Raw genomic sequence first — 11,837 nt, forward strand, 5'->3', positions numbered from 1 at the left:
GGTTATGGGCTGAGTGCGGGTCGGTGGGACTAGGTGAGAGTAAGAGTTTGGCACGGACTAGAAGGGCTGAGATGGCCTGTTTCCATGCTGTAACTGTTATATGGTTATAATCTTCTTTCAGCCATGACTCTGATGCCCACAACATCATACCTGCCATTCCCCAACTATGAGTTCATTTACCTTACTCTGTATACTGCAAGCATTTAAACATAACACCTACATAGGTTCTTGATTAACCAGGGTTACGGGGAGAGGGCAGGAGAATGGGGCTGAGAGGGTTGATGGAACGACAGAGCAGACTCGATGGGCTGAATGGCCTAATTCTGTTCCTTATGGTCTAATGTTCGCCAGGCTGCAGGAGGGGTAGGATTATGCTGGAGGGGATTCACTGAGTTATTGCCAGGACCCTGGCTATGGGAAGAGACTGGACAGGTTGGTACCTCTTGCTCCAGAGCGGTGGAGGGTGTGGGGTGACCTGACAGAGGTTCATAACGTTACGACAGGGACAGAGAGACAGCCGGTATCTTTTTCCTCAGGGTGAGGGGGTATTGTAAACAAAAGGGCGTGTTTGAGGTGGGAGGAGGGTGGCGATTTAAAGGATAGGTAGGGAGGGTGCCAGAGGAGACAGTAGACAGTTAGTGCCTTTAAGGGGCCGTGAGACAGACATTGATCAGACAGGATTGGTGTAAGTGGGGCAGGTGCTATCGGGGGTGGGGTAGGGGAAATCGTCATAGAACATAGAACAGTACCGGTCCTTCAGCCCGCAATGTTGTGCCAGGCTTTTAACATGCTCCAAGATCAATCTAACCCTCCCTCCCATAAAACCCTCCATTCTGCTTTCATCCATGCACCTATCTAAGAGTTGGGAGGGCGTTCCACACACTCTCCACCCTCCGTGTATAAAACTGACCTCTGACGTTCTCCCCCCACCCTATACTTTCCACCGATCTCCTTAAAATTACGCCTCTCATATTAGTCATTTCCATCCTGGGGGGGGAGGCACTGGCTAGCCACTCTACCGACACCTCTTTGGGGCGGCACGGTAGTGTAGTGGTTAGCACAACGCTTTACAGTGCCAGCGACCAGGGTTCAATTCCCGCCACTGCCTGTAAGGAGTTTGTACCTTCTCCCCTGTGACCGATTGGGTTTCCTCTGGGTGCTCTGGTTTCGTCCCACAGTCCAAAGATGTATCGGTTGATAGGTTAATTGGTCATTGTAAGTTGTCCAGTGGTTAGGCTAGGGTTAAGTCAGGGGATTGCTGGGCGGTGAAAGGCCGCAAAGGCCTGCTCCACGCTGTATCTCAATAAATAAATAAATCTTATACACCTCTATCAAGTCACCTCTCATCCTCCTTTGCTCCAAAGAAAAAAAGCCCAAGCTCGTTCAACCTTTCCTTCATAACCTCATAAGGCAGGCTCTCCAATCCAGGCAGCATCCTGGTAAGTCTCCTCTGCACCCCCTCTAAAGCTTCCAAGTCCTTCCAGTCCTGAACACAATACTCTAATGGTGGTCACAAAATACTCTGCAGATGCTGGGGTCAAAGCAACACTCACAAGACACTGGAGGAACTCAGCAGGTCGGGCAGCATCTGTGGAAACGATGGGTCGACGTTTCGTGCTGGAACCCTTCGTCAGGACTGTAGAGGGAAGGGGCAGAGGCCCTATAAAGAAGGTGGGGGGAGGGTGGGAAGGAGAAGGCTGGTAGGTTCCAGGTGAAAAACCAGTAAGGGGAAAGATAACGGGGTGGGGGAGGGGAGGCAGGGAGGTGATAGGCAGGAAAGGTGAAGAAGGAATAGGGGAAAGCACAATGGGTAGTAGAAGGAGGCGGAACCATGAGGGAGGTGATAGGCAGCTCGGGGAGGGGGCAGAGTGACATAGGGATAGGGGAAGGGAGGGGGAGGGAATTACCGGAAGTTGGAGAATTCTATGTTCATACCAAGGGGCTGGAGACTACCTAGACGGTATATGAGGTGTTGCTCCTCCAACCTGAGTTTAGCCTCATCATGGCAGTAGGGGCTATGTATGGACATATCTGAATGGGAGTGGGAAGCAGAGTTGAAGAGGGTGGCAACCGGGAGAGCCTGTCTGTTGTGGCGGATGGAGCGGAGGTGCTCAACGAAGCGGTCCCCCAATCTGCGTCGGGTTTCACCGATGTAGAGGAGGCTGCACCGGGAGCACCGGATACAATAGATGACCCCAACAGACTCACAAGTGAAGTGTTGCCTCACCTGGAAGGACTGTTTGGGGCCCTGAATGGTGGCGAGAGAGGAGGTGTGGGGACAGGTGTAGCACTTACGCTTACAGGGATAAGTGCCGGGTGGGAGAACTCTAATCGTGGTCAAACCAGGGTTTTAGAGAGCTGCAACGTTACCGCATAGCTCTTGAACTCAGTCCCCTGCCTAAAGAAAACCAACAAAGAATGTGCCATCTTGAAGCACTCTTATGAGCCAAATGGCCTGTTTATGTGCTATCCCACTCTGTGGGTCTAGAACAGCCCAACGAATCACGTCACCCCGGGCTTGCGATTGATGACCTGAAGCCAATCTCTCGTGGCCGGCGTTACACACACTGAACACGTCCCCAGGGTGCTGTACTAGACTTCCTGCCACCCTCCCCTCTCCCAACTTACCCTTTCCCAGTGTCTGCTGGGATCTTCTCCATCGGGATGTCCGTGTTTACCCAGAGAGAGTCTGGACTGGATCCTGTGGGGGTGGGGGGAGACAAACATCTGTCATTTCAGCAGGCATTCCCGGAGCCCGACCCAAACACCGGTCAGAGGTACAGAGCTAAGAACGTCTCGTCCCTCCCTCACCCACGACCCCTGTCTCCCCATCCCAGGCTCGGCCTGCCTTCCGATCTCCCTATCTGCTCGTGTCTGTACCTTCACCGCTGTGTCTGCGACTGCTGTCTGACGTGCTCCGGTCTGTGTCTGCCGCCTGAACCCTCTGTCCCTGTCTGCGCCTGCTGTCGGACTTTGTCTGCGTCTGTACCTGCCGTCTACCTCCCGTCTGTGTCTGTGCCTGATGTCGGCCAACCCGTCTGTGTCTGCACTTCAAGTCTGTACAAGTCTGTGCCGGATGTCTGAACCCTGTAAACCGTATCTGCAGATGATTTTACATGAGGAGCCCCCCTCATCCAGGCCCGGACAACTGCCACAATCATCTGGCCAACTAGCACCACCCCCAAGGAGACCATCGCAGAGGCAGACGAACCTCTCCTCCTCTGCCGACAGGTCGAGATGCCATGGAAAATGCACAGCACGATGCTAGTGTAGATCACCAGCGCGGCCAAGGCAGCTGCAATCCACAGCCATCTGATCTCCCCGAGATACCAGGTCGGCTGGCAGGGTTCTAGGACACAGAAAACAGGTCAGTAATTAACTGTGCACGGTGCTCCAGGAGTGGGTCCAACCCAGGGATATAAAAACAGGAAGTGAGAACAGTGTTTCCTGGTGTGGGTCTGACCCAGGGATACGGAGATGGGAGCCGTGCACGGTGCTCCCGGTGTGGGTCTGACCCAGGGATACGGAGACGGGCCCATGCACGGTGCTCCCGGTGTGGGTCTGACCCAGAGATACGGAGATGGGAACTGTGTACGTTGCTCCCGGTGTGGGTCTGACCCAGCGATACGGAAACGGGAACTGTGCACGGTGCTTCCGGTGTGGGTCTGACCCACGGATACGGAGACTGGAACTGTTCACGGTGCTCCCGGTGTGGGTCTGACCCAGGGATACGGAGACGGGAACTGTGCACGGTGCTCCCGGTGTGGGTCTGACCCAGGGATACGGAGACGGGAACTGTGCACGCTGCTTCCGGTGTAGGTCTGACCCAGGGATACGGAGACGGGAACTGTGCACAGTGCTCCCGGTGTGGGTCTGACCCAGGGATACGGAGACGGGAACTGTGCACGGTGCTCCCGGTGTGGGTCTGACCCAGGGATACGGAGACGGGAACTGTGCACGGTGCTCCCGGTGTGGGTCTGACCCAGGGATACGGATTCGGGAACCGTGCACGGTGCTCCCGGTGTGGGTCTGACCCAGGGATACGGATTCGGGAACCGTGCACGGTGCTCCCGGTGTGGGTCTGACCCAGGGATACGGAGATGGGAACCATGCACGGTGCTCCCGGTGTGGGTCTGACCCAGGGATACGGAGGCGGGAACCGTGCACGGTGCTCCCGGTGTGGGTCTGACCCAGGGATACGGAGGCGGGAACTGTGCACGGTGCTTCCGGTGTGGGTCTGACCCGGGGATACGGAGGCGGGAACTGTGCACGGTGCTTCCGGTGTGGGTCTGACCCAGGGATACGGAGACGGGAACTGTGCACAGTGCTCCCGGTGTGGGTCTGACCCAGGGATACGGATTTGGGAACCGTGCACGGTGCTCCCGGTGTGGGTCTGACCCAGGGATACGGAGACGGGAACTGTGCACGGTGCTCCCGGTGTGGGTCTGACCCAGGGATACGGAGACGGGAACTGTGCACGGTGCTCCCGGTGTGGGTCTGACCCAGGGATACGGATTTGGGAACCGTGAACGGTGCTCCCGGTGTGGGTCTGACCCAGGGATACGGAGACGGGAACGGTTTATAGAGGGCCCATGGTATTACAGGGAAGATTCTAGCATGGATAAAGCAGTGGCTGATTGGCAGGAGGCAAAGAGTGGGAACAACAGAAGCCTTTTCTGATTGGCTGCGGGTGACTAGTGGTGTTCCTCAGGTTTCTGCGTCGGGACCGATTATTTTTACGTTATATGTCGATGTTTTGAATGGTGGAATTGTTGGCTTTGTTCCAAAGCTTGTAGACAATATGAAAACAGGTAGAGGAGCAAGTAGTTTTGAGAAGGTAGAGAGGTTACAGAAAGACTTAGACAGATTAGGAGAATGGGCAAAGAAACGTCAGACGGAATACAGTGTCGGGAAGTGTATGGTCATGCATTTTAGAAGAAATGAAACGGTTAACTATTTTCTAAATGGAGAGACAATAGAAAACACAGAGGCGCAGAGGGACTTGGGAGACCTTGTGCAGGATTCCCTGAAGGTTAATTTGCAGGTTGAGTCTGAGGTGAGGAAGGCAAATGCAATGTTAGCATTCATTTCAAGAGGACGAGAATATAAAAGCAAGAATGTAATGTTGAGACTTTATAAAGCATTGGTGAGGCCTCACTTGGAGTGTTGTGAGCAGTTTTGGGCTCCATCTCTCAGAAAGGATGTGCTGAAACCAGAGAGGGTTCAAAGGAGCTTCATGAAAAATTTTCCAGGATTGAATGACTTGTCATATGAAGAACGTTTGATGGCTCAGAACCTGAATTCACTAAAATTCATAAAATGAGGGGTGACCTCATTGAAACCTATTGAATGGTGAAAGGCCTTGATAGAGTGGATGTGGAGAGGATGTTTCCTATGATGGAGAGTTTAAAACCAGAGGACACAGCCTCAGAATAGAGGGGATGAGGAGGAATTTCTTTAGCCAGAGAGTGGTGAATCTGTGGAATTCTTTGCCACAGGCATGTGTGGAGGTTAAGTCTTTATGCAAGTTTAAGGCAGAGGTTGATAGATCCTTGACTGGTCGAGGCATGCAGGGAAATTGAGAGAAAGCAGGAGATTGCGGCTGAGGGGATCAGGCGTAATCAAACTGTGGAGCAGGGGCCGGCTGGTGGCGCAGGACCTGGGAGTGGAGGTTCCCGGGTTCGAATCTAGTCGGGTCCGCTCCCGAGTACGCTTTCCATCCGTGCCGGGTTGAGTGTCGAGACCACAACTCGACCTCGTAAAATAAAGGGAAAAATACCGCGAAAATGTCAGTGTGAGGAGTGGCGCGCCACGCAGTCTCTCTCTCGCTCAGCGCCTTGTGGTTCGTCCATCGTCGTCGACGAAGACCCTCGACACCATTCGTCACCTTGAGACTGTGTCGGAAGATGAGTAGTCAGGAATGTCCTGGCACATGTTGGGCAGACATGTGTAGGCACTGCAGTTGTTGCGCTGGTGGCTCTGGACTCGCGCAGTTCGTGCTTATGTTGTGCTTCAGCAGTGCGCCTTGCTTCGTAAGCTTGACAGCCCTTGTGGGTGAGGCCGCGCCAGGTAGGGCGGTTTTGTGCCAGTGTTTCCCAAGAGCTCGTGTCTATGTCAAGCGACTTCGGGGAGGCCTTTAGTGCGTCTTTGTAACATTTCTTCTGCTCTCCATGCGAGCGTCTTCCAGCAGAGAGTTCCCCACAAAGGAGCTGCTCGGGTGCGCTCGCCCGGCATGCGGATGACAGCGCCTTGTAACAGCCATGAAGAAGACAACATCACGAACGCCCCCGAGCTCCAGCGTGATCGAGGGGTGTTCAGCGTGCTGATGGCGAGGTAGGTGCCGTCGGGGGTTCTCACCGGCTCCGTGTTCCGCACTCCTGAGGTCACCGGCCTCCCCTCCACCTCCCAGCCGAAGGAGACCGATGCCGGATACAATCCGGTGGCCCCACAGGTGAGCGTGACGCTGGCTCCGTCCCCAGAGGGGGTCTCGGGGGGCCGCAGCAAGAATGTGACTGGCGGCTGTGGGGCTGGAACTGAGAGAGAGGATGCGGTCACGCATCAAACCGTGCCTGTCGTTCCCTGCGGGAGTGGGAATTCAGCCGGGGATCAGAAACTATACAGGGACAGGGGTGGGGGAGTTGAGAGGGAGACTCAAAGACAGGGAGAGAGGTAGAGAAGGGAGGGGTCACATACACGAGGAATGGCAGAGGAGAGAGTCGGGGAGGAAGATGGGGAAGTGTGAGGGGGGGAGCTTTCCTGGCACTTACCAACTGTTGTCAAGTCCATCTCCATGGCTTCTGTTGTTAATGGTGTTGTTAAGGATTGGTGCGAGGCTGGAGAGGAGACACAATTATAGGAAAGATGTCAATAAAATTGAGAGAGTACAGAGAAGATTTACTAGAATGTTACCTGGTTTTCATCACCTAAGTTACAGAGAAAGGTTGAACAAGTTGGGTCTTTATTCTTTGGAACGTAGAAGGTTGAGGGGGGACTTGATAGAGGTATTTAAAATTATGAGGGGAATAGACAGAGTTGACGTGGACAGGCTTTTTCCATTGAGACTGGGGGAGATTCAAACAAGAGGACATGAGTTGAGAGTTAAAGGGCAAAAGTTTAGGGGTAACATGAGGGGGAACTTCTTTACTCAGAGAGTGGTGGCTGTGTGGAACGAGCTTCCAGCAGAAGTGGTTGAAGCAGGTTCGATGTTGTCGTTTAAAGTTAAATTGGATAGATGTATGGACAGGAAAGGAATGGAGGGTTATGGGCTGAGTGCAGGTCGGTGGGACTAGGTGGGAGTAAGAGTTCGGCACGGACTAGAAGGGCCGAGATGGTCTGTTTCCGTGCTGTAGTTGTTATATGGTTATACACACATGACTGGATCCCAATCTGGAACAGGAATATTCATCCACGTGTTACTCCCTGGTTGTGCTGTAGGTTCCCTCACTGATCCGATGCGGGTCTGACCCAGGGATACAGAGACAGGAACTGTGCACAGTATTCCCAGTGTAGGTCAGACACAGGGAGTCGGAGATGGAAACTGTGTACAATGATTCCAGTGTGTGTCTGACCCTGGGATACGGAGATGGGAACTATGCATGGTCCTCCCGGCGTGTGTCTGACCCAGGGATATGGAGACAGGAACTGTGCACGGTGTTCCCGGTGTGGGTCTGACCCAGGGATACAGAGACAGGAACTGTGCAGGGTGTTCCCGGTGTGGGTCTGACCCAGAGACACAGAGACAGGAACTATGCACGGTGCTCCCGGTGTGTGTCTGACCCAGGGATACGGAGATGGGAACTGTGCACGGTATTCCCAGTGTAGGTCAGACACAGGAGGTCAGACATGGGAACTGTGTACAATGATTCCAGTGTGTGTCTGACCCTGGAATACGAAGATGGGAACTATGCACGGTGCTCCCGGTGTGGGTCTGACTCAGGGATACAGAGACAGGAACTATGCATGGTGCTCGTGGTGTGTGTCTGACCCAGGGATATGGAGATGGGAACCGTGCACGGTGCTCCCGGTGTGGGTCTGACCCAGGGATACAGAGTCAGGAACTGTGCACGGTATTCCCAGTGTAGGTCAGGCACAGGGAGTCAGAGATGGGAACTGTGTACAATGATCCCAGTGTGTGTCTGACCCTGGGATACAGAGACGGGAACTGTGCACGGTATTCCCAGTGTAGGTCAGACAGGGATTCGGAGATGTATGTGAGCTGCTGATATGTGACACCCCCCACACTCCCCCCACCCCCTGCCTCAGCCCACTCACCGTAGACGTCGATGTCCTTTATGACGGGCTGATCCAGCTGCTGGTGGCTGATCAGACACGTGTGGCGAGCCCCCGAGCTCCAGCGTGATCGAGGGGTGTTCAGCGTGCTGATGGCGAGGTAGGTGCCGTCGGGGGTTCTCACCGGCTCCATGTTCCGCACTCCTGAGGTCACCAGCCTCCCCTCCACCTCCCAGCCGAAGGAGACCGATGCCGGGTAGAATCCCGTGGCCCCACAGGTGAGCGTGACGCTGGCTCCGTCCCCAGAGGGGGTCTCAGGGGGCCGCAGCAAGAATGTGACTGGCGGCTGTGGGGCTGGAACTGAGAGAGAGGATGAGGTCACGCATCAAACTGTGCCTGTCGTTCCCTGCGGGAGTGGGAATTCAGCCGGGGATCAGAAACTATACAGGGACAGGGGTGGGGGAGTTGAGAGAGAGACTCAAAGACAGGGAGAGAGGTAGAGAAGGGAGGGGTCACATACACGGGGAATGGCAGAGGAGAGAGTCGGGGAGGAAGATAGGGAAGTGTGGGGGGAGCTTCCTGGCACTTACCGACTGTTGTCAAGTCAATCTCCATGGCTTCTGTTGTTAATGGTGTTGTTGAGGATTGGTGCGAGGCTGGTGAGGAGACACAATTATAGGAAAGATGTCAATAAAATTGAGAGAGTACAGAGAAGATTTACTAGAATGTTACCTGGGTTTCATCACCTAAGTTACAGAGAAAGGTTGAACAAGTTGGGTCTTTATTCTTTGGAACATAGAAGGTTGAGGGGGGGACTTGATAGAGGTATTTAAAATTATGAGGGGGATTGATAGAGTTGACGTGGATAGACTTTTTCAATTGAGACTGGGGGAGATTCAAACAAGAGGACATGAGTTGAGAGATAAAGGACAAAAGTTTAGGGGTAACATGAGGGGGATCTTCTTTACTCAGAGAGTGGTGGCCGTGTGGAACGAGCCTCCAGCAGAAGTGGTTGAAGCAGGTTTGATGTTGTCGTTTAAAGTTAAATTGGACAGCTATATGGACAGGAAAGGAATGGAGGATTATGGGCTGAGTGCAGGTTGGTGGGACTAGGTGGGAGTAAGAGTTCGGCACGGACTAGAAGGGCCGAGATGGCCTGTTTCCGTGCTGTAGTTGTTATATGGTTATACACACATGACTGGATCCCAATCTGGAACAGGAATATTCATCCACGTGTTACTCCCTGGTTGTGCTGTAGATTCCCTCACTGATCCGATGCGGGTCTGACCCAGGGATACAGAGACAGGAACTATGCACGGTGCTCCCGGTGTGGGTCTGACCCAGGGATACAGAGACAGGAACTATGCATGGTGCTCCCAGTGTGTGTCTGACCCAGGGATATGGAGACGGGAACCGTGCACGGTGCTGCCGGTGTGGGTCTGACCCAGGGATACGGAGACAGGAACTGTGCAGGATGTTCCCGGTGTGGGTCTGACCCAGGGATACGGAGACGGGAACTGTGCAGGATGTTCCCGGTGTGGGTCTGACCCAGGGATACGGAGACGGGAACTGTGCACGGTGCTCCCGGTGTGGGTCTGACCCAGGGATACGGAGACAGGAACTGTGCAGGATGTTCCCGGTGTGGGTCTGACCCAGGGATACGGAGACGGGAACTGTGCAGGATGTTCCCGGTGTGGGTCTGACCCAGGGATACGGAGACGGGAACTGTGCACGGTGCTCCCGGTGTGGGTCTGACCCAGGGATACGGAGACGGGAACTGTGCACGGTGCTCCCGGTGTGGGTCTGACCCAGGGATACGGAGACAGGAACTGTGCAGGATGTTCCCGGTGTGGGTCTGACCCAGGGATACAGAGACAGGAACTGTGCAGAGTGTTCCCGGTGTGGGTCTGACCCAGGGATACAAAGACAGGAACTGTGCACGGTATTCCCAGTGTAGGTCAGACACAGGGAGTCGGAGATGGGAACTGTGTACAATGATTCCAGTGTGTGTCTGACCCTGGGATACGGAGATGGGAACTATGCATGGTCCTCCCAGTGTGGGTCTGACCCAGGGATACAGAGACAGGAACTATGCACGGTGCTCCCGATGCGGGTCTGACCCAGGGATACGAAGATGGGAACCATGCACGGTGCTCCCGGTGTGGGTCTGACCCAGGGATACAGAGACAGGAACTATGCATGGTGCTCATGGTGTGGGTCTGACCCAGGGATACAGAGTCAGGAACTGAGCACGGTATTCCCAGTGTAGGTCAGGCACAGGGAGTCAGAGATGGGAACTGTGTACAATGATTCCAGTGTGTGTCTGACCCTGGGATACAGAGACGGGAACTGTGCATGGTATTCCCAGTGCAGGTCAGACAGGGATTCGGAGATGTATGTGAGCTGCTGATATGTGACACCCCCCACACTCCCCCCACCCCCTGCCTCAGCCCACTCACCGTAGACGTCGATGTCCTTTATGACGGGCTGATCCAGCTGCTGGTGGCTGATCAGACACGTGTGGCGAGCCCCCGAGCTCCAGCGTGATCGAGGGGTGTTCAGCGTGCTGATGGCGAGGTAGGTGCCGTCGGGGGTTCTCACCGGCTCCGTGTTCCGCACTCCTGAGGTCACCAGCCTCCCCTCCACCTCCCAGCCGAAGGAGACCGATGCCGGGTAGAATCCCGTGGCCCCACAGGTGAGCGTGACGCTGGCTCCGTCCCCGGAGGGGGTCTCGGGGGGCCGCAGCAAGAATGTGACTGGCGGCTGTGGGGCTGGAACTGAGAGAGAGGATGCGGTCACGCATCAAACCGTGCCTGTCGTTCCCTGCGGGAGTGGGAATTCAGCCGGGGATCAGAAACTATACAGGGACAGGGGTGGGGGAGTTGAGAGGGAGACTCAAAAACAGGGAGAGAGGTAGAGAAGGGAGGGGTCACATACACGAGGAATGGCAGAGGAGAGAGTCGGGGAGGAAGATGGGGAAGTGTGAGGGGGGGAGCTTTCCTGGCACTTACCAACTGTTGTCAAGTCAATCTCCATGGCTTCTGTTGTTAATGGTGTTGTTAAGGATTGGTGCGAGGCTGGTGAGGAGACACAATTATAGGAAAGATGTCAATAAAATTGAGAGAGTACAGAGAAGATTTACTAGAATGTTACCTGGGTTTCATCACCTAAGTTACAGAGAAAGGTTGAACAAGTTGGGTCTTTATTCTTTGGAACGTAGAAGGTTGGGGGGGGACTTGATAGAGGTATTTAAAATTATGAGGGGGATAGATAGAGTTGACGTGGATAGGCTTTTTCCATTGAGACTGGGGGAGATTCAAACAAGAGGACATGAGTTGAGAGTTAAAGGGCAAAAGTTTAGGGGTAACATGAGGGAGAACGTCTTTACTCAGAGAGTGGTGGCCGTGTGGAACGAGCCTCCAGCAGAAGTGGTTGAAGCAGGTTCGATGTTGTCGTTTAAAGTTAAATTGGACAGCTATATGGACAGGAAAGGAATGGAGGATTATGGGCTGAGTGCAGGTCGGTGGGACTAGGTGGGAGTAAGAGTTCGGCACGGACTAGAAGGGCCGAGATGGCCTGTTTCCGTGCTGTAGTTGTTATATGGTTAT

The 11,837-nt window shown here is 54.2% G+C and overlaps 1 protein-coding gene across 1 annotated transcript in view; it reads right to left on the reverse strand.

The window, feature by feature from the left end:
- LOC140203845 (immunoglobulin mu heavy chain-like) overlaps window positions 1-11,837 on the reverse strand; it is a 55,425-nt gene that overhangs the window by 21,404 nt on the left and 22,184 nt on the right. Inside the window, exons 7-13 of the mRNA XM_072269976.1 lie at window positions 11,241-11,306; window positions 10,689-11,006; window positions 8,820-8,885; window positions 8,272-8,589; window positions 6,768-6,833; window positions 3,212-3,349; window positions 2,629-2,701 (exon numbers count right to left, since the gene is read on the reverse strand). Coding sequence (XP_072126077.1) covers window positions 2,629-2,701; window positions 3,212-3,349; window positions 6,768-6,833; window positions 8,272-8,589; window positions 8,820-8,885; window positions 10,689-11,006; window positions 11,241-11,306 — 1,045 coding nt within the window. The remainder of the gene's footprint in view (window positions 1-2,628; window positions 2,702-3,211; window positions 3,350-6,767; window positions 6,834-8,271; window positions 8,590-8,819; window positions 8,886-10,688; window positions 11,007-11,240; window positions 11,307-11,837) is intronic.

This window comes from Mobula birostris, chromosome 10 (genome assembly GCF_030028105.1).
Source record: "Mobula birostris isolate sMobBir1 chromosome 10, sMobBir1.hap1, whole genome shotgun sequence".
NCBI lineage: Eukaryota > Metazoa > Chordata > Chondrichthyes > Myliobatiformes > Myliobatidae > Mobula > Mobula birostris.